Genomic DNA, 21,489 nt, shown 5'->3' with positions numbered 1-21,489 from the left:
ACGCTTCCTCAGCGCCCCGCTCACTTCCTCCTGGGCCAGCGAGCGAGCGAGCGAGCGAGCAGGGCCATGCCACGGGGTGAGTGCGGCGGCCGGGGGGGCAGCAGGACCCGGGGGGAGCCGAGACCCGGGGGAGCAGCGGGGGGCAGCGGGACCCGGGGGGAGCCGAGACCCGGGGGGGGCAGCGGGGGGCAGCAGGACCCGGGGGAGCAGCGGGGGAGCCCCCCGGGCTGAGCGCCCCCGCGGCGCTCGTGGGGGGTCCGGGGAGCCCCTCGGTGGGGGTCCCGCTTCCCGTGGGGGTCCCGCTTCCCGTGTCCCCCCGGTGCCAGCAGAACCGCTGTTGTCGGGACCGGCATTGGCACCGGGGGGGCTCTGCACGGCCGCGGCGTCCCCCACGCCACGAGCACGCGGCGGGGCTCTGCGTCGCAACACGCGCTGCAGCGCTGGCGAAGCTCGGACCGTCGTCGCGTGCCGCCAGTCGCCGAGGCTGAGCGCGCGCGGTGCCACGACAGATGCGGCGACGCTCACGTGATGCGGCGGACCGCCACGCACACCCGCCGCAACCGGTTGTGCCGCAACAGGCGGCGCGGTGCTGCAGCCGCCGGTGTCGCAACGCGCTTGCTTCAACGCACCGCAACACCYGCTGCAGGGCACGCGCTGCACGGGCGCTGTAGCACCCTGCGAGTCACCCGCGCCGCGGTGCGCGCAGCAGCACCAACACTGCGGTGCCCCTGTGCGCCAAGCAGCACTGGCACGGCCCTGCCTGCACCCCGCAATGCACTGGCATGGCCCTGCCTGCACCCTGCAGTGCGCCCCGCAGCACTGGCACAGCCCTGCCTGCACCCCGCAATGCACTGGCATGGCCCTGCCTGCACCCTGCAGTGCGCCCCGCAGCACTGGCTTGGCCCTGCCTGCACCCCGCAATGCACTGGCATGGCCCTGCCTGCACGCCACAGTGCACCCCGCAATGCACTGGCACAGCCCTGCCTGCACCCCGCAATGCACTGGCACAGCCCTGCCTGCACCCTGCAATGCACTGGCACAGCCCTGCCTGCACCCCGCAATGCACTGGCACGGCCGGCAGCTCCGGCACTGCTCCGCGAAGCCTTTCCCGCCTCTGCGCCGGCGGCGGCGGCAGCGGGAGGGTTGAAGGCGCCGTTAGTCAGACGCAAGCTCCTGCCTCTGCCCGGCCGCCTCGCAGTGACATCCTGCGCGGTGGCATCCTGCTCGCGGGGGTTCAAAGCTCAGCACGTGCATTTGCATATCAGAAAGCGAGTACGAGCGGCGCCTCCTTTCCTGGGAAGGGGCACGGCCCGCCGGGGCCCGGCGGTGGCGTCACCCACCCCCGGACGAGACGGGAAACTGCCGCTAGACCCAGGTGCATTTTTCTGTTTGTTGGTTAARGCTTCTGCCTGCCGAGCCGGAGGCGCCGGGGGAGCCCCAGCGCTCGCCGTTGCAACGCGGGCTGAGCGTGGGAGGCGCCGCGGGCCCGAGCGCCCGGCTGCCCCTGCGCCAGGCACCGCGGGCGACCCCCTCCGGGCGCTTCCTCGGAGCGGGATGGGGCCCGCTGCTCCCCCGAGCAAGCCTGGCCCGCTCCTCCGAGCAGGGAGCGCGGGGCGCTCCTTCCCGCTGCGCCCGTCGTGCCTGCGGGCTGCATCTCTTCTCCCGGCTGCATCTCTTCTCCCAGGTGCATCTCTCCTAGCTCCATCTTTCCTGGCTGCATCTCTCTTCCCAGCTGCATCTTTCCCAAATGCATCTCTTCCCAGCTGTATCTCTCTTGCTGGCTGCATCTTCCCCAAATGCATCTCTCTTCCCGGCTGTATCTCTCTTCCTGGCTGCATCTTTCCCAGCTGCATCTCTCTTCCCAGCTGCATCTTTCCCAAATGCATCTCTCTTCCCGGCTGTATCTCTCTTCCCGGCTGCATCTTTCCCAAATGCATCTCTCTTCCCAGCTGCATCTCTCTTCCTGGCTGCATCATTCTGAAATGCATCGTTCCTGACTACATCTCTCTTCCCGGCTGCGTTGTTCCCAAATGCATCATTCCCAAATGCGTCGTTCCCAGCTGCGTCGTTCCCGCTGCGTGGAGGCGGCATCGGCTCGTGCCGTCCGTGGGCGAGCAGGGCTGTGCGCTGCGGGACGAGGCGCCGTGGTGGCGCCGGCGGTGATGCTCGGGGGGGGCGTCCCGTCGCGGGGAGCCGGCGGCAGGTCCGCGGCGTGTCCGGGTGCGGATTTCTAGCAGCGCCCGGGAGGAGCCGGCGGCGGCACCCGGCACCGGGAGCCGGGAAAGGCGTGCGGCACCGGGAACGGGAGCGTCCAGCCCCGACACCTGAGTTAAATCGGACGAGGTTTGTCTCGCCGCGGCGTCGGGAAGTGCCACGTGCTCGGTGCTGCGCGCGCGGCGCCGAACGGCCCCAGGCTGTTTTCTCACCCCGAGGCCAAGCGGTGTGGCCTGGCCTGGCCGGCCCCACCCTTCCAGTCACCCGTCTGTCCATCTGTCCATCCACCCATCCATCCATCTATTCATCTGTCCATCCCTCCATCCCTCTATCTATCCATCTATTCATCTGTCCATCCTTCTGTCTACCCACCTGTCCATCCAGTCACCCATCCATCCATCATCTGCCCATCCACCCGTCCATCCACCTGTCCATCCATCCATCCATCCATCTATTCATCTGTCCATCCCTCTATCTACCCACCCATCCATCCACCTGTCCATCCACCTATCCATGCCTCCATCTATCTATCTATCCATCCATCCATCCATCCCTCCCTCCATCCATCCCGGGAGCCTCCCAGCGCAGGCGACCGCAGCCGACTGGAAGTGGCCCCGGCCGGTGCCGAGCCCCGAGCGCCGCTGCGGAGCGTTTGCCGGCCAGGGCTGCCCCGAAGCGCGGAGACCTCGGCTCCGGCGGGAGCCGCAGCAGAGCCGCCGGGACGGACTCGAGCTCCGCAGCCGCTAGGGAAGGGAAGGCGACAAAAATAAAATGAGGAAATTAGTCAGAAAGAGCCTGCAGTCCGAAAAAAAAAAAAAAATGAGGAAAACCGAAATCCGTAGACTCAGCACGGGGGTTATTTTCGCAGCGATGACGGTGTCCCGCCGGGCCCGCGCCCCGAGCGCCGCGGGAGGCAGCGGGGCGCAGCGGGGACGGGGCAGATCCCCCCCCTCTGGCCGTGCCGGGCGGGAACGGTGCTGCCGCGAGCAGAGCCGGAGGCGCCGGCTGCCGGCAGGAGCGGGCAGGAGAGCCCCAAGCTCGGCTCCGCAGCTCCGCGCCTCCGGCGCTGCCTGCTGCACGGCCCCTTGCTTCTGTATTTTTAGCTTTTATTAGCTTCCTCTTCCCCGGTGCAGGGTGCAGGGGCGGCGCGCTCGCAGGGGAGAAGGGCTCGCAGGGCTTCCTCGGCCGCCCCTTTCTTTCTCGCTCGTCTAGTCATCCATCCATCCCTCTAGCTAGCTATCCATCCGTTCATCTATCCATCTGTCCATCCATCCAACTATCCATCCATCCATTCGTGCACCTACCCATCCATCTAGCCATACATCCCTCCAGCCATCCACCCATCCCTCTACCTATCCATCCATCCACCCACCCATCCATCCATCCATTCACCTGACCATCTAGCCATCCCCCCATCCATCTAGTCATCGAGCCACCCATCCATCCATCCATCCATCCAACCATCCATCCATCCATCCATCCATTCATCTATCTATACATCCAGCCACCCATCCAACCATCCACCCATCCATCCATGCACCCATCCATCGTTTGCTCATCTCCCACCTCCAGAGCCCTCGCACTGCCAGGAATGGCTTTTGCCGGATCCTCAGCACGTCGCAAGGGCCCCTCCAGCCCCCCAGAGCTGTCGGGATGAGCTGGAGAGGCGGCGCTGCCCCACGAGGGTGTCTCCGAAATCCCGTGCCGGGGAGGGGGCTGCAGGCAGGACGGCCTCGAGGGTCGGGTGTTGCGGACACGTTGGCGACTCTTGCATGCAGCCGGGAGCGCTACAGGTGCTCGAAGGAGCCCGTGCGTGGTGGCGAGCACTGCCGTGCCGGTATAGCCGTGGCCGCATTCCCGCTGGAGCAAGGCCGGACCGGGCCCTCGGTCCCCTCTGTGTGGTGGGAGCGTGCAGTGCCCAGCGCAGGGTGCGCAGTGCGTGTCGGGGCTGCAGTGTGGGATGCGCGGTGCATGGTAGGGGTGCACAGTGCACGGTGCACGGTGCATGGTGGGGTGCATGGTGCACGGTGGGGTGCATGGTGCAGTGAGTGGTGCACGGTGGGGTGCATGGTGCAGTGGGTGCAGTGCACGGTGGGGTGCACGGTGCAGTGGGCGCAGTGAGCAGTGCACGGTGGGGTGCATGGTGCAGCGGGCGCAGTGCACGGTGCACGGTGGGGTGCACGGTGCACGGTGCATGGTGCACGGTGGGGTGCACGGTGCAGTGGGCGCAGTGAGCGGTGCACGGTGGGGTGCACGGTGCAGTGGGCGCAGTGAGCGGTGCACGGTGCAGTGGGCGCAGTGGGCGCAGTGCACGGTGCAGCAGGTGCAGTGCACAGTGCTTGGGTGGGGGGCCGGCGCGGAGCAGCGTGGCAGCGCCTGGCAGCTGCTCTCTTCCCCCCCCGGCGGAAAAACCCGGCGGGGGGGGGGACGGACGGACGGACGGTGGCATGTGAGAACCAGAGCGAAGGTTTTGCTTCTCCTTTTCTGCCGCGCAGGACATGAGTCGTTTCTCCCGTGCCGGAGGGCGGCGGCGCGAGGGGAAAATGGCGCGATGAGTCGCCCGGGGCCCCGCTCTCCCGGGCCCCATCCGCTCGCCAAACTCCCCGAATCCCGGCGGAGCAGGGCCACGCGAGGTTGGGGGGGGGGGACGCATCCCCGCCACGGGACGGGGGCAGCGCCGYGGCCGCGGTGTCGCGGGGCCGGGCAGCAGGGCAAACCCAGCCGCGCTCGGACGCTCTTCCTCTTCCTCATCCTGTTTCCGCCGCCTTCGGGCCGAGGACGTTCACCCCGGGCTGACGCCGGCCGGGGCGCTGCGGCCGCGGCGGGGCGACGGGAGGCCCTGCAGGGTGCGACGGGGCAGGCGCTGCAGCGCAGCGGGGATGTGCAGTGGGGAGCAGCAGGGATGTGCAGTGGGGAGCAGTGGGAATGTGCAGCAGGGATGAGCACTGCAGGAGCAGCAGGGATGTGCAGCAGGGATGAGCACTGCAGGAGCAGCGGGGATGTGCAGCAGGGATGTGCAGCAGGGATGAGCACTGCAGGAGCAGCAGGGATGCACAGCAGGGATGAGCACTGCAGGAGCAGCAGGGATGTGCAGCAGGGATGCGCAGCAGGGATGAGCACTGCAGGAGTAGCAGGGATGTGCAGCGGGGATGAGCACTGCAGGAGCAGCAGGGATGCGCAGCAGGGATGAGCACTGCAGGAGCAGCAGGGATGTGCAGCAGGGATGTGCAGCAGGGATGAGCACTGCAGGAGCAGCGGGGATGTGCAGTGGGGAGCAGTGGGAATGTGCAGCAGGGACGAGCACTGCAGGAGCAGCAGGGATGTGCAGCAGGGATGCGCAGCAGGGATGAGCACTGCAGGAGCAGCAGGGATGTGCAGTGCGCAGCTGCACTGGGGCGCTGCACGGCCGCGCCGCTCTGCCGCCCGGGGAAAGGTCCGGGCATCCCAAGGGCGGCCGGTGCTGCCCCCCCTTCCGCATGCCCTGGTGGCACCAAGGCGTTAAAGGTGCCGCAGGGACGAGGCCGGGCCCGGAAAGCGGCAGGAGCTTGGCCGGGCTGCGCCTGCCCGGCACGAGCGGGAAGCGCGGCGAGGGCGGAGGCGGCCTCCGCCCGGCCCGAGATAGGGATGCAAATCCCACGGGAAGGGCGAGCCCGGCCTCGGCCATTGCCGCCTTCCCAGGAAAGGCTTTGCATGACGGCGGAGGCTTGGCAGGGGTGCGGGGAGCTCCCGGCTCGCCGTTGCCTCTCCTCCCCTCCTCAGCCAGCGCCTGCCCAGAGGCCACGGTGAGGGGCACTGGGTCCCGCAGCCCCGCAGGGCTCAGCACTGCTGCAGGCAGCGGCCGGGGCAGGAGGCCGCTCACGATGCCGTGGTGGCTCCGCGCTTTTCCCAGCTGGAGCCGGAGCACAGTCTGGCTCCAGCTCCGGCTCRTCCCCGCTCCCCGAAAGCCCCCGAGGGCCCCAGCTCAGCCCCTTCCCTGCTCTCTCCCCTTCTGCTCGCTTTCTCCGGCCTCCTCCCCCAGCTCTTCCCCGGAGCGTTTCCCCTTCGGAGCGATGCCGTAAGAGGCACGAGGCTTTCCGCTCCCGCCGGCCGCCGGCCTCATCCCGAGCAGCCCCTGACTCAGCCGGGGCCCCGGCCGGCGCTTTGGCTTTGCTCCGGCTCCAGCCCGTGGCTCCTCGGCCAGCTCCATCCCAAAGCGCCTCCGTGCAAAGCAGCTCCGTGGGAGATATTGCCATCGTCCCGCTCCCATCGTCCTTCTTCTGATCCCGTCATCCTGCTCCCGCTCCCATCGCCCCCATCCTGCTCCCATCGTCCTTCTTCTGATCCCATCATCCTGCTCCCACTGCCTTCATCCTCCTCCCATCGCCCTGCTCCTGCTCCCATCGCTCCCACGCTGCTCCCACCACCCTGCCCCTCTGCCGCCTYGTGCCCCGGTGCTGCCGGTCCCCCCAGGTGCCCGGTGCCGGGTGCCGGCCCCCCGCCCGGGCGCAGCGGCGTGTGCAGCCCCGCGAGCCGCAGACCCCGTCGCTGCGTCCCGTGGAAGGAAACCGTCCGTGAGCCGCTGCGCCGGGCAGGCGCCTGCGCCCGGAGCAGGGAGCAAAAGGAGGCAACGGGGAAACTGAGGCACGGCGCCGTGCAATGGGGAAACTGAGGCACGGCGGCGCCGGGATGCTGCGCATCCTGCCCGTGCACGGGAAGAAGAGCCGCTTCCCCGTGCGAACGGGCAGGGACCGTGGTGCGGGGACGGGGCACCTGCGCCCGTCCCCTTGCGGGGAGCCACGCGGGGCCGGCCCTGGTTCCTGCGCCAAGGGCCGATGCCGTCCTGACCCGGTGCCACTGCAGTGTCCCCCCCCCCCATCCCAGTGATGCTGTGGTGTCCAGTGATGCTGCGGTGTCCCCCTGTCCCGGTGATGCTGTGGTGTTCCCCCATCCTGGTGATGCTGTGGTGTTCCCCCAACCCAATGATGTTGTGGTGTCCCCCCATCCCAATGACGTTGCAGCATCCCCCCCATCCCAGTGCTGCTGTGGTGTCCCCCCCATCCTGGTGATGCTGTGGTGTCCCCCCCATCCTGGTGATGCTGTGGCGTCCCCCCATCCCAATGACTTTGCAGTGTCCCCCCCATCCCAGTGATGCTGCGGCGTCCCCCCCATCCTGGTGACGCCGCGGGTGCCCTCGGTGCCCTGCTCCCAGCAGCGGGATGGGTGGCAGGAGGCAGCGCACGGCTCCGACGCCGCCCCCAGCGGGAAGGGCAGCGGGATGCGGCCATCAATCAAAATTGCCCCGGGAGCCGGCGGAAGGCAAACAGGGAAACGCGCGCCGGCCTCGGGGCTAAGCAGCCGCCGGTGCAGACGTCCCCGCGAGGGGCTGCGGTGTCCGTCTGTCTTGGTGCAGCCCGCTGCGCCCGCCCGCGCCGTCTCCGGGCCGCGTCCCGCTCTCCTGACCTCCTCTCCCCCTCCAGGCTGCTGAAGGCGGAGGCGTGGGAAGCGGAGCCGCGGGCATGCAGAGCATCAAGTGCGTGGTGGTGGGCGACGGGGCGGTGGGGAAGACCTGCCTCCTCATCTGCTACACCACCAACGCCTTCCCCAAGGAGTACATCCCCACCGTCTTCGACAACTACAGCGCCCAGAACACGGTCGACGGCAGGACTATTAACTTAAACCTCTGGGACACGGCCGGCCAGGAGGAGTACGACCGCCTCCGGACGCTTTCCTACCCGCAGACTAACGTCTTCATCATCTGCTTCTCCATCGCCAGCCCGCCCTCCTACGAGAACGTCAAGCACAAGTGGTACCCGGAGGTGTGCCACCACTGCCCCAGCGTGCCCATCCTCCTCGTCGGCACCAAGAAGGATCTGAGAAACAACCCCGAGACCATGAAGAAGCTCAAGGAGCAGAACCAGGCGCCCATCACCACCCAGCAGGGCGTCAGCCTCTCCAAGCAGATCCACGCCGTCAAGTACCTGGAGTGCTCCGCGCTCAACCAGGAGGGCATCAAGGATGTCTTCACGGAGGCGGTGAGAGCCGTGCTCAACCCCGTCCCGGCCAAACCCAAAAAGCCCTGCGTCCTCTTGTGAAGCGGACTGCCCGGACGCAGCGTTCGGCCGGGCTCGGCGGCCCCGCCGGCTGGGACCGCGCCGGGCTTAAATCCCACGCCGAGCGAGGCACGAAGATGCCGCCGCCGCCGCCACCGTCACCATCATCATCCCGTCCCCGCCGGGTCCCGCTGCTCCCCCGAGACGCCGAGCGCTGAGCTCGGGCAGCACCGACCACGTCCGCATGGTTGGCCCCGGGTGGACGCCGGGAGTCCCCAGGGTCCGGTCCTGTCCTCCTCCGCGTGGCCCCTGCACCCCCACCCCCACCCCGGCTTCCAGCGTTTGCTTTCGGGTGCTGCCTTTCCAGTCCCAGCGCAGAATTCCTGAGACGAGGCCGTGCCGGCATGTCCCAAACCCTCTCCGCCACCTCCCGTCGCTGCCGGTCCCCTATGCTGGCCGGCTGCTGCCTGGGCTCTCCCGACCCAGCAGCTCAGCAGAGTCCCACGCGCACCCGCTTGCCTGCCCGGCACCCGCTCCGTTCCCGGCTGGATTCGCCTGCTTCCAGAGGAAGATGAGTTTGGGGGATGCCCGGCTCCGCAGGGGCCTGTCACCCTCGCCCCAGGTGCTCCAGGGACCTGCCACCCTCACCCTGGGCTCCCAACCATGCAGGGACCTGCCACCATCTCCCCAGGTGTCCAGGGTGCCCCAGGCACCTGCCACCCTTGTCCTTGGGTGTCCTTTGTGCCCCAGGGACCTGCCACCATCACCCTGGACACCTGGCCGTGCAGGGACCTGCCACCATCATCCCAGGTGCCCAGGTTGCCCCAGGGACCTACCACCATCACCCTGGGCACCTGGCCATGCAGGGACCTGCCACCATCACCCCGGGTGCCCATTGTGCCCCAGGAGCCTGCCAGCATTGCCCTGGACACCAAGCTGTGCAGGGACCTGTCACCATCATCCCAGGTGCCCAGTGTACCCCATGGACCTGCCACCATCACCCTGGGCACCTGGCCATGCAGGGACCTGTCACCATCACCCCAGGTGCCCAGGTTGCCCCAGGGACCTGCCACCATCACCCTGGACACCTGGCCATGCAGGGACCTGCCAGCATCGCCCCAGGCACGTTGGTTTTCCGGTGAGGAAGAGGGTGGTCTGCGCCTGGTGTCCTCTCGCAGTCCTTGTCCGCGACCCCCATCCCCTGGCGCCCCCCAATCGGCAGCGCTTCCCGCGCCCCGTCGCAAGGGGAGCAGGGCTCCCCCCAGTCCCCGTCCCGCCGTGGACCCGGCACACTCACTGCACTGAGATCATTCCCGAAGGATCTGCTGATCGCGCCGCGGATTTGACGGCAACGAGCTCCTCCCCGCGTTGCTTTTCCTTCAATAAACGGCCTTTCCCGGGCTCCGGGCTCTCCTCCGCGCTCCCGCCATCCCCGGGGCGCCGGGCCCCACCGATGCTCCCAGCTCCCGGCTCGTTCTGCCCCGGCAGGAGACAGGGGGTGTCTGCCGGGGCCGGAGCCTGGGGACATCGGGGACGTCCCCAGCCGGGGCCCGGCACAGAGCCCAGGGCCCCCGTGCAGCCCCCGCGCCTGCCGGGTGCCAGCGCTGAGCGCCTCGGCGGGGGGACACGGGGACGTGGGGTGGCACCGGGACGTTGCAGGGGTGGGCAGGGGACGTGGAAGAGGTGGCACGGGGATGTGCGGTGGCACTGGAGCATGGGGGTGGCACGGGGACATTGCAGGGGTGGGCAGGGGACAAGGCAGAGGTGGACATGGGGACATTGCAGGGGTGGCAGGGGGACATGGGGGTGGCACAGGGACATGGCAGCAGTGGACATGGGGACATAGGGTGGCATGGGGACATGGCAGGGGTGGTTACAGGGACATGGCAGGGGTGGATGCAAGGACATGGGGTGGCACAGGGACATGACGGGGGGACACGGTGACACAGGCACATGGCAGGAATGGGCAGGGGACATGGCAGGGGTGGACACAGAGACCTGGGAGAGGGCAGGGGACAAGGCAGAGGTGGACGTGGGGACATGGCAGGGGTGGACACAGGGACCTGGGAGTGGGCAGGGGACAAGGCAGAGGTGGACGTGGGGACATGGCAGGGGTGGACGCAGGGACATTGCACGCGGCCCCTCATCGTCCCTGGAGCCACAGCCGGGGCTTCCCGCCGGCCGAGCGCGGCGATCCAGGGCGGGATGTGGAGAGCTCCAGGCCCGGCCCAGCCCAGGAGCGTCCGGGGCCGAGTCCGCGGTCCCCGGGGCCGGGCGGAGGGTCCCGGCCAGCTGCGCGGTGAAATCAGCCCGGGAAGCGCCGGGTGCGCAGCGCCGCTCCCAGCGAGCTCCCGCCCGTCCGCCCGCCTCGCCCCGGCAAGCCCTTTCCCAGCCTCGCCTTGTCCCCGGGATCCGCGACCCCAGCCCTGCACCGGGATCTGCAGCCATGTCCCCAGCCCCAGGGAGCGGGATCCGCATCCCACGTCCCCCGTACCAGGGATCGTGATCCACGACCCATGTCCCCAGCTCCAGTGGCCAGGATCTGCATCCACATCCCCAACCTTGCACCAGGATCTGCATCCATGTCCCCAGCCCCAGAAAGCGGGATCTGCATCCCACATCCCCAGCACCAGGGACCGGGATCCGTGTCCCATGTCCCCAGCCCCAGAGAGTGGGATATGCATCCATGTCCCCAGCCCCAGAAAGCAGGATCCGCATCCCACATCCCTAGCACCAGAGACCGGGATCCATGTCCCATGTCCCCAGCCTCAGAGAGTGGGATACGCATTCATGTCCCCAGCTCCAGTCACCAGGATCCACGTCCCACATCCCCAGCACCAGGGAGTGGGATCCGCATCCCACATCCCCAGCACCAGGGACCAGGATCCACATCCCCCATCCCCAGCCCCAAGAGGCAGGATCTGCAACCCCACATCCCCAGCCCCAGGGACCAGGATCCACATCCCACGTCCCCAGCCCCAAGGAGCAGGATCCGCATCATCCCACGTCACAAAAATATCCAGTGCTTTATTGCCCCCTCAAAACCAGTGGAAGTACACGGTCCCACGGCAAAACGCCACACGAGCATGCAGGCAGGGGGGACGTCCGCCAGCCCGGATTCGCGCGCGGATGCAGGCGCGCACCCGGCCCCGCTCCGGCACGCCGGGGCCCCAGCCCTCCGTCCCCACGCAGCCGCGGGGGACGGCTGCTCCGCGCCCGGGCGCCGTGCGCCCTCCGAACGCCGTCCCGGCACCAAGCTCACCACCAGCATCCCCATTCCCGGGGCGGCTCTCCGACCAGCGCCGCGGGAAGTGGCCGGCACATCTGCGAGGGGACCACCAGCCTCCCCTCTTCCTCCCCAAACCGGCCGGGACGGGCGCGCGGCACGGGCAGAGCGGGGCGCCGGGGCCAGGCTGCCACGGGGTCCGGCTAGAAGTGCTTGTCCTCCACGGCGGAGCTCACCACCAGCTCCTTGTTGCCGAAGTCCCAGAAGGCGGTCATGTGGAAGGCCATGTTGGAGAGCACCACCAGGTACTCCAGGAAAGCGAAGACGGTGTAAACTGGGAAGGGGAAAGGACAGGTTAGCGGAAAGCCCAACTGGGCACCACCAAGGTCAAGGCGGTGACGCCTCCGTGGGCTGCAAGTCCCAGAAGGTGGTCACGTGGAAGACCATGTTGGAGAGCACCACCAGGTACTCCAAGAAAGCGAAGACGGTGTAAACCAAGAGTGGGAAAGGACAGATTAGTGGAAAGCCCAACCAAGCACCACCAAGGTCAAGGCAGTGATGCCTCCTCCATGGGCTGCAAGGACGTGGGGCAGAGGACCATCACTGTGCCGCAACGCCGCCCGCGCAGCCCAGAGGAGAAGGACGGACCCCCCCCTCCCCCCGGGACCGCTCACCTCCGGGGCCGCAGTACCAGTTGTGGTGGAAGTAGACGCACACGGCAAAGGCGAAGGTGACGAAGGTGAAGAAGAAGAGCAGCTGCTTCCACTTGTAGGACTTGCGCTCCTGCAAGAGAGCCAAAGGCCCCGGTGGTGTCCCCGCTGCGGCGGGCACGGGGTGCGGAGGGGGGGGGGACAAGCCGGGACCCCCCGCACGGCGTGCACGGAGGGGGACGAGCCGGGACCCCGCCGGCGGGGGCGGCTCGTGCTCTGCGCCCGGCGCAGGACCCGCGTCCCGGCCGTGGCCGGCGCGACGGGGGCCGTTATTCCTGCTGCCGAGCGGGAGGGGGGATTTCCCTGGCGCCTGACGTTTCACATGAGTCAACCCCCCCCCGGTTTCGGGGATCGCCGAGCGGGAGGAAAATTCAAAGCGTCCCGTCACGCTTTCCGTTACGCCGCCGCTGCCTCCGGGCGAGGAAAGCCCGGGGAGGAAGGGCGGCCTGGCGTCGGACCACCTCCGTCCCCGCGGGAGCGCTCGGCCAGGCGCTTCCCCGGCTCGGCTCGCGAGCGGCCGGCGGCCCCAGCGCCCCCGCAGCGGTGCCCAGGCGCGGGACGGAAGCGCCGCGGGGCCCCAGCCATTATGTAAAGTTTCACACCGGAAAAGCAGGTCACCAAACAACCTTGTTTTTTTGCCCACGAGCCTGCGGCGGCGGAAACGAAAGCAACGGCAGTGCCCCGCTCACCTCACGGCGAGGCGAGCGGCGGCTCCGTGCTCTCCGGCACTGCCCCGAGCTGCCCTGCCCCGCGCTGCATGGCACCGTGCTGCATCACTCTGCACTGCGCTGCACGGCACCATGCCGCCTCGATCTGCACTGCACTGCACGGCACCGCATTGCTCTGTGCCGCATTGCACCGCGCTGCATCGCACCGCGCTGCACCACGTGGCCCCGTCCTGCGTTTTAGGGCAGCGGTACGCTTACGGCGCTGTAGAGCACGGTGCTGCACCGCGCGGCCCCGTCCTGCATCGTAGGGCACCGCATCGCCCTCGCGGCGCTGTACGGCACCATACGACACCACGCAGCACGGCACTGCGCCGCACGGCCCGTACTGCGCTGCAGGGCACTGCACTGTGCTTATGGCACCGTACAGCACTGCATGGCACTGCACGGCACTGCATGGACCCTGTGCTGCAATGTAGGGCACTGCACTGCGCTGCACCGTATGGCATCATGCTGCACCATATGGCATGGTGCTGCGTGGGCTGCACTGCACCGTGCACTGGCTCAGCTGCTCCGGTCGCCAGATCCAAGCCGTGCAGGCCTGCTGCTGCTTGCGGGAGACTCAAGGCAGCGCCAAACTCCTCGCCAGGGGCTTCCAAAGGCCGACGCCGGAAGGCAGCCGAGCCCTCCCGGACTCCACGGCGGAGCGCGCCCGCGGCGGCACGCCGCTCTCCTCCCGGCTCGGCGAGGGCTTCCTCCTCCCCGCGCGCGGCCGGCTTGCCGGAGGGGCCGGCACCGGGATCCCCCGCGAAGCCGGGGGCCGCGGGAAGGGGCGACGGTGACTCACGTGCCCCGCGTCACGGGCCAGCGCCTGAGCGGCGGTGGCACGAGATAGTCCCGGCAGGCAGAAAAGCGCGCCCAGGACGCCCCGCAGAGAAGTCTTTGCAGACAAGCAGTGAACGGCAGCAGGTTTTGCGCCAGCAGCAGCTGAGAAACCTCGGCGTTTGCTCACCCCGTGCCCGCCACGACGGCCCCGGCTGCCCAGCACAGGTGCACCGAGCTCAGCAGGCCTCAGACTCTCCCTGCTGGGGCCACCGGGCTGGCAGCGCCGGAGCCAGCAGCGAGACGGTCCCGGCAGGAGAGTCTTGGGGCCCCCGCGAGCCGCTCCGGCGTTTCGCAGGCTCCCCCGCAGAGCCGGCACGCGGAGCTGCGTGCACGTCTGGCCCAGAAAAACCGCAGGCAAAATATATTTAGTCCGGCAGCCTGCAGGGTTTGAGCTGCAGCACGTTTCCCACGCGCGCAAAGGTGAGCCGGCGGCGAGGAGCCAGAGAAGCGGGGGGAGAAGAGGAGAAAGCAGCGGCGGCGGCGGCAGCCCAGGGTGCCTGCGCCTCCCTGGCAAAGTTACGCTGATGCAACATGCACCGACAGCTGCAAAACGCGACAAGAGCTGCAAAACGCGACAAGAGCTGCAAAACGCGACAAGAGCTGCAAAACGCAAGAGGAGCTGCAAAACGCAAGAGGAGCTGCAAAACGCAAGAGGAGCTGCAAAACGCAAGAGGAGCTGCACGCTTGCCGGCACTTCCCGGGCGCCACGGCTGCCGGCGGAGACGTCCGTGGCGGGGGGCAGCAGCAGCACCAGGCTACGTACGTGCCGCCCCGCAGCCCGCCTCGCCCTCGAGCGCCTTTCTGGCTCTGCTGCGGCCAAGGCGAAGGCGAGCACGAGCCCGAGCGCAGCGCGGGGATATTTATAGAGGGCTCAGGCGAGGCGACCACCGCCAGCGCCGCCGCTGCTAGCCTGCACGCCGGGTGTCAGCGCGGCGGGCTGGGGCGAAACCGCGGGGGTTCGGGGACCCGCGGGGGTTCGCACCGTGCCGCAGAGGAGGTTTTAAGCCTCGCAGCTGCTTTCAGGTGCTGTTTTCCCCCCCGGCTCTAGCCGAAGCAGCTGGGGATCAACCCTGCGCATCTCGGCGGCAAAGCGCCCTCCGGTGCCGCCGGCAGGGAGGAGAAACCTGTTTGCAAACAAGAAACAAAACCGGGCTGCCTCGCCGTACCGGGGCGGCTTTGGAAGGAAGGGTTTAAGGGATGCAGGCGGCCGCGGAGCTGCTCGGCGGAGAGGGGCGAAGCCAGCGCAGCCGTTTGCAAGCACAGAGACTTGCAGGCGGCTCCAGGCTGCTGCGGTCAGGCTGGAAGCTCTCCAGTTACGTTGTTTTTTCCCCCCCAAACGCTTTGCTCCGCTTTGCCCCTTCCCCTCCTCCTCCTCCTCTCGGCCCGCTTTCTCCTCCTTCCCTCCCGCGGAGCTTTATTTTCCTTTCGGCTCAGCACTTGCAACCTTGCAGCTGGAAACTGTTTCTGCTTCCCCATTACGAGCAAGTTGCTCAGCACCTTCCTGCCCTTGCAGAAGGGCGGTTGCAACACCCGCGCCGCGGAGCCGCGAGGCTTTCGCAAGACCGATTCCTGTCAAGGGGGTGCGGATGCGCCGGGGGCCGCCTCGCGCCTTCCCCGCGCGCGAAAAACGCAGGGGCAGAGGCAGCGCGCGGCTGGCGGGACAGGACGGGCCGGGCCGGGCGAGGGGGGGTGCGGAAGCGGCGCGGGGCTCGAGCGTCTCCTGGCGCTCCGCAACGCCGTGCAGAAAAACGCTGCCGGCGGTTCCTGCCGCTCGGGGAGGTGGCGTCCGGGCTGCGGCGCCGGGACCGGGAGGTGCAGAGGTTTAGACGGCTTGCAAAGAAAAAAAAGGACAAGCAAAAAGGAAAAAGCTCAGGGAAGAAAGGCCACCGGCGGGAGAGCCATAACGCCCTGGGCAGCGCACGCCGTCAGCCTGACCCGCAGCACAGGCTGCCTGCGTTCTGCCCCCGCATCCCCAGGGGACGTGTTCGGTGGAGCAGAGCCCCAGGCACCAGGTGACTGGCTGGTACCAGTAAATCAGCTGGACTGGTGGTGCCAGTAACCAGTAACTCAGCTGGGCTGGCACCAGTAACCAAGCTGGGGTGGTGGTGCCAGCAACCAGTAACTCAGCTGGGCTGGTACCAGTGACTCAGCCAGGCTGGCACCAGTAACCAGTAACCCAGCTGGGCTGGCACCAGTAACCAGTGACCCCGTCACACCGGCACCAGTAACCAGTGACCTTGCCAGACTGGCACCAGTGACCCTGCCGGGCTGGCGGTGCCCGTGAGCAGTGAACTCCGCAGCCGCCAGGGCCCCTGCTCCTCGCCCAGGAGAGGCTTCCCAGGATTTTCCGGAATCCCTTTCCTGGGGCCACCCACGGCCAACACGGCCGCCAGGAGCCGCTTTCCCAGCTAGCCTGGAACAGGCCAGCAGCCGCCCGGGCTCGCGACCGGCACAAGAGCCGCCACCACTCCGGGCACCGCCGTTCCCGGAGGAAAGGGGCTGACGCTGCCCACCGGCTGCAGGACCAGCATGTTCACCATTCCCCGGCACCGTTTCGGCTCAGAAACGGGCACTGCCAGGCGAGGGAGCGGGGCCGGCAAACCACGTCCGCAGGGCGGTACTTCGAACGCCAGCTCGAGGCGAAATAGAAGATTAAACCGTTCTTCCCCGGTTTGCTTCCGTAAACTGGGTCAAACCGTGACTTTTGGCAGCCGCAATTCCCTCGAGCCGCTTTCACCCGGTGCCGGGACCGTTTTACCGCCCGGCTGCGCTTGCTTCGGGAGCGAGAGGCAGGCGAAGCCCCGGCACGGCCAGCGGAGAGCCGGGAGCGCGGTGCGCGGAGAAGAAAGCGAAGGTGCTGTACCTCGGGACTTACTGTGTGTTTCTTAGTCATTCTCCACAGGACGCACGTCAGCAGCATGTGGCCCAGCGCCGACGTGATGAAGACGACGAAGGCGTTCTCGTGGATTGCTGAACCGACAAGACAAGAGGTTTCCTGTTAAAACGGGGCATGGAAAGGAGCCAAGAGCACAAGGGGAAGAGGAGAGACTCCGAGCGGAAGACCGAGGACCCAGAGGCTTTGGAGGAGCCGACGGCAGCACGGCTCCACGCCACCCGTCCCCGCGCTGAGACGGGGAACGGCTTTAACGACATGCTGCTCGTAGGTGCGGTAAAGCAGGAGCAGGAATGGGATGTTGGCTTCTCAGCGGGCATAAAGCGCCCTAGGAGGCTTCTCCCAAAGGTGCCCGAGGGGCGTTATCTGCTCTGGCACCTGGCCTAAGAGGCTCAACTGCGTGACAACCTCGGAGGTGTAAACCTCCGGCACCCTCGAAAGCCGGCCAGCACCATCACTAGGGCTCCAGGGATGGGGAAACCGAGGCACAGAGAGTGGTCTGCAGAGTGAGTCAGTCCAGGAAGGAGAAGGGACCACCGTCCGGCCTCCTGCATTACCTACCCGCGTCATTAACACCAAGGCCCTCTTGCGCATCACTGAGCTTAAGTGGATTTGGGATCAGGCTGGAAATGCAGCTGGCCGGAACAGCCCTAGACCAGAGTAATTCCAGAGACCCCAAAGCCGCTCGCGAAGCCCGTGCAGCTTCAGGCGAGTCGTTTTTAAGAGAGCGCTTCTATTTCAGAAAAGAATTTCCCAGCTTTTTCTCCGGGAACCGAGTCCACAAGCTGCAGCAACCACCAGGACACCCTACTGCGCTGCAAGGGGCGGCGCTTCCCTCCCTTCGCCCCCAGCTTCGGGGGAAGGAGACAACAGACCGTGGCAAGGAGAGACCGTAAAAGCAGCTGTTAGCTGTGAAGACATGCGCAGTGTCCTGCAAAAGATGATCAAGCTGAGCCCGTCCTCACCCGAGGCTGCAGCTAAGGTCTGAGACTTTCCCTAGGAACCCGAGATGCCGAAGGCTAGGGCAGGTCCTCGGACTCTGTTCTTCACACCGGAGCCCGAAAGCGAACGGGCCGGCCGACGAAGACCTGGCCAGCCAGGTCTGCCACGCCAGCCTGGAGGGTGCTGTTATCCCACGACGGCCCGGCCATTTGGCGCGGGAGGTGCAGCGTCTCCAAACAGCCGCTGCGCAGGAAACCAGGACGACGTCCGCACTGCTCCGGCCTGGGCTTCGAGGGCAAAACCCCACGCTGATGTCCCAGAGCTGGAGGAGGGCTGGAGGAGCCTCGGAAATCATCCGGTTGGTCCCGTGCCGGGACGGGATCTGCTCAACCCCACGGTGTTTTCCCAGCGCTCCTGGAGAGCCCCGGCGATGGGGCTGTAGCCCGTGCCGGTAGTTTGCTGCTCTAAGCAATGGAAAGGCTCCCTGATACCTGGTCTCCTCCTCCGCCGTGGGTACGAAGATACTCCGCTAAGCCCAAAAGCGGCCGCATTCCTGCGCCCCACCTCACCCCTCCTCCGCGGGGAGCAGGCGCTGCTCCTCGACGCTGCTCCTCGGCTTCGACCTTTCTTCTCACGGCTCTGCTTGGCCTCCTCCTGGTGAGACTCTGCCTGCACCCTCGGAGCGCGGTGCCCAGCGCCGGACACAGGATTCACCAGCGGCGCCAAACCGGAGGGCGGTATCGGCCGTCACACAACGATCCCGCTAGCAAGTCCTAGCGGCGGGGTTGTTTCCTCTGCAACAGCTCCCCTTGCTGGCTCGCCGGCTGGAGTCCTCTCAAAGCCCTGCAGAGCCTTCCCGCAGCCGAGGACCGAACAGCTGCCGGGCGTCCTCGCCTCCACTTAATCTCATCGCAGGCGACACCACACGGGAGCATTTCCCAGCCCGTCACAATCGTATTTTGCACGCTGTGATTTTAAACCTCAAAAAAAATCTAATTCGCCCGGAGATCAACACGGGAAATTTCACCCAGACAATTTCGCGTGAGGATATTTCATAGGCTGCCAGAACGGAGCGTCGGCTGGAAGCCAGTTCTGAGCCAAAACTTGGCTAAAAGCAGGAACAGGCACTAATTTTCCTCGGTACACCCAGCTGCGACAAGGAGTGTTAAGCACGGTCTCAGCACAGAAGCGGGAACCAAGCACTAAATTCTGATTTCAGGCTCGATACAAAAATTCAGCCTGTGGTTTGGGCCAATTAACAGCAACCAAGAGTTTCAGGAAGAAAACTTCTATCTGCACGCTGTGGGTATAATTTTGACGTGTAAACATTACTTTAAGTAGAACTTATTTATTTTTACTGATTTTTTTTTCCTCCAAACTGACCACTTCCAAAACATTCTCGCGAAGCCGAACTCCGCAAAGCGTCGGCAACCGCGGGCAAAGCCGCCGGCAAGCCGGTCAGCGCGGAGCGCGGCAAGAGACACCTACCATAGTTTTCAGAGGAGGACACGTAGGTGAGGATGAGGAGGGCAAAGTTCTCGAGCAGGTTGAGCAGCAGGTTGAAGTGGCAGAGCCGCAGGTAGCAGGGGTGCGTGCAGCGGCAGCTCTGGTAGTGGTTCCAGTAGGCGATCGCCACCAGGAAGCGGGGCGCCGAGTGGAGGCCGATGCAGAGCCGCCAGACGTAACGCTGCGGGGTCTCGCCCCCGATGGCGGCGCTGATGGAGGGGAGGTAGTTGGGGACCTGGAGGAAAGACGGCAGCCGGTGGGGAAGGGGGCACGGACCAGCGCACTCGCAGCAATCCGACATGCTGAAACGACCGCCGAGGTCGGTTTTATTCCCGTTTCCCAAGCCAGGAAACGCAACAGGGCGGCGGTTCTGGTTCAGCCCCAAGGTCCATCCAGGCCAGCACGCGGTCTCCAGCACCGGCCGGGGTGCAGGATCCTCGGCCAGCCTCGGGAAGCAGCAGGGGCAGCTTGGAGAGAGAGGAGAGAAGGGCACGCGGTCCTGTGAACCCATCCCTTGCGGGGAAAACCGATAGGAACAGAGAGCAAAAGGGCTGTTCGGGGAGGAACGTAAGAGCAGGAAAAGCATTAGCGATGCAGCCCCAGAATAAACTCCCAGCCTCAACGCTTCAGAGCTCGGGGACTTCCCGAGCCGGCTGCGATGGCTACGTAACAGGTAATCCACGCTGGATTACTCTTCGGTGATCTCGTTTGGTCTCCCGGCACCCAGGTAGAGCCGTGTACCCACAGTCTCCTGTGGGCAGACAGTCCACAGACGCACCACCGCGTGCGTGAGGAGCCAGTCTGGTCGCTGGGAACCTGCCACTGCCATACGGCATCCTCCAGCTCCGACCCTGGTGAACAGTGGATCCCTGTCGGCCCTCTCCAGGCCAGCCATGACTTCGGAGGTCTCTCTCCTGCCTCTCCTACCTCATCACCTCTTCCCATTTGACGCTGAGGGATCCTTGCTTACTTCATCATCCCTGTGTGACACCCCTGAGCATCCTTGCCGCTCTCCTCCGTACAGCTCCCGTAGAGCCGTCTGGGAGGAAGGGACAGACCCGCACGTGCTGCTCAACACGCGTCTCAGCCACGGGCCGACGTCGGCGTCAACGCTGCCTGCTCCGCTCCACTCCTTTCCTAACGACTCCCGCGCTTCGATTTACTTTTCCCAACTACTCCTGAGCAGCGAGCGGAAGTTTCACGGGAATGCCTGTCGCTCTCCGAGACCTCACTGCGGAGCAGCGGTGGTCAGCTCGGAGCTCGCCTCTTTGTACCGGAGGTCAGGAGCGCCTGTCCACACGCACATCCCTTATTCCTCTACGCTGAACCGCTCTGGCGTTTGGTTGCTTGGTCACTCAGCTTTGTAAGGCCCCGACAGCCTGCGTCACCCTTCCTGCTCCAGCGCCTTGCCGTCGCCACCAGCCTGCGTCACCCCGCTGCGTACGGGCACAAGGAAGACCACGGACCGCCGCGAAACCCTGGGGCCACCTCCTGCCGCTGTGAGAACCGACCACCTGCTCCTGCCCTCCATCCCTGCCTTTTCACTAGGTGCTCGTCCAGGCAAAGACTCTCCCGCTTGCGCCACAGCTGCTTGAGAGCCTTGGCGAGGAATCCGATCCGAAGCCTTCTGGAGATCCGAGTGGGCCCTCTCAACCAGACCTCCCCCAGGAACGCGCCTGTGACTCCTCCAAGGAGCTCCAGTGGATCCGAGAGGGATTCCTTTTCCAAAAGCTGGGCTAACTCTTCCACGAGACAACGTATTTATCTGCACCTTCACCAGTTCTACCTTTTATTATAGTCATTATTATTTCCCACGCGTCGGGTGGGAAAGGCCGGAGCAAGAGAGGTATTCCCGCCACGCCGGACTCGCCGGCTGCCCCAGCCCAGCAGCCGTGACCTTTGCAGGCTTTCGCGTTTTGGGGGCGAGAGCCGCTTACCCCGCAGTGGGTCGCCGTCGTCGCCTGGAAATGGAACAGCAGAGACCAGATCACGCAGAAGAGGAACCCGAACAGCGGGCAAAACACGGTGCCAACGGCCAGCGTGGTGAAACGGAGCCGGAAGAGGATCCCGTCGCGGGCCAGGGGCAGCGGTACCTGGAACATGTTGACGGACCTGAAAATAACAAGCGGGTGTCGGATGGGGATCCTGCATCCAAACAGCCCCCGGGATGGACAGACGGACGGACGCAGCCGTTAGCGGGAGACGAGGGCTACAGGCGGCGGCGCCTTTGGCCCCCGCGTCCGGCCGCGGCGCAGACCCGGGGCTGCGTCCTGCTCCGCATGGCGGAGCCGACGGGGCCGGAAGGACATGTGAGCTCTTTCGGGCCGGGGACCTTTTATCCGGCCCCTTCCGCGACAGAGCCGCCGCTGCTGCTGCCGCACAGCGCGTTAGTGCACAGCCCCAGTGACCCCCCCCCGGG

General features: G+C 66.5%; 2 protein-coding genes across 4 annotated transcripts; one reads left to right on the top strand and one right to left on the bottom strand.

Moving 5' to 3' along the window:
• The first annotated feature begins 6 nt into the window (after positions 1 to 6).
• On the top strand, positions 7 to 9,644 carry RHOG (ras homolog family member G). The gene is made up of 2 exons (XM_026092281.1): positions 7 to 76; positions 7,671 to 9,644. Exon 2 carries the CDS (start codon positions 7,710 to 7,712, stop codon positions 8,283 to 8,285), a length of 576 nt encoding a protein of 191 aa, XP_025948066.1. The 5' UTR covers positions 7 to 76; positions 7,671 to 7,709; the 3' UTR covers positions 8,286 to 9,644.
• A 1,606-nt stretch (positions 9,645 to 11,250) lies between these two features.
• PGAP2 (post-GPI attachment to proteins 2) lies at positions 11,251 to 21,342 on the bottom strand. 3 transcript variants are annotated; one of them, XM_026092278.1, is made up of 5 exons: positions 21,008 to 21,334; positions 19,053 to 19,305; positions 16,593 to 16,699; positions 12,144 to 12,252; positions 11,251 to 11,803 (listed from the first exon to the last, which is right to left on the bottom strand). In XM_026092278.1, exons 1-5 carry the CDS (start codon positions 21,170 to 21,172, stop codon positions 11,673 to 11,675), a joined length of 765 nt encoding a protein of 254 aa, XP_025948063.1. In that variant the 5' UTR covers positions 21,173 to 21,334; the 3' UTR covers positions 11,251 to 11,672. The 3 variants fall into 3 exon arrangements, with proteins under 3 accessions (XP_025948063.1, XP_025948064.1, XP_025948065.1); XM_026092279.1 differs by having other exon boundaries at positions 16,605 to 16,699; positions 21,008 to 21,333; XM_026092280.1 differs by lacking the exon at positions 11,251 to 11,803 and adding an exon at positions 11,842 to 11,963 and having other exon boundaries at positions 21,008 to 21,342.
• Between the last annotated feature and the right edge of the window lie 147 nt (positions 21,343 to 21,489).

This window comes from Apteryx rowi, unplaced genomic scaffold (genome assembly GCF_003343035.1).
Source record: "Apteryx rowi isolate R43461 unplaced genomic scaffold, aptRow1 scaffold_952, whole genome shotgun sequence".
NCBI lineage: Eukaryota > Metazoa > Chordata > Aves > Apterygiformes > Apterygidae > Apteryx > Apteryx rowi.
The sequence above is the reverse complement of the archived record's forward strand: the minus strand, read 5'-3'. Positions and strand labels throughout refer to the sequence as shown.

Excerpts from the sequence above, each read along its gene's own strand:
- RHOG (XM_026092281.1), top strand. The coding sequence starts at position 7,710 with ATGCAGAGCATCAAGTGCGTGGTGGTGGGCGACGGGGCGGTGGGGAAG.
- PGAP2 (XM_026092278.1), bottom strand. The coding sequence starts at position 21,172 with ATGTTCCAGGTACCGCTGCCCCTGGCCCGCGACGGGATCCTCTTCCGG. Across the intron at positions 16,700-19,052 it reads GTCCTCCTCTGAAAACTATG|CAATCCACGAGAACGCCTTC; the intron begins GTAGGTGTCTCT and ends TTGTCGGTTCAG. Across the intron at positions 11,804-12,143 it reads CTGGTACTGCGGCCCCGGAG|TTTACACCGTCTTCGCTTTC; the intron begins GTGAGCGGTCCC and ends TCCCCTTCCCAG.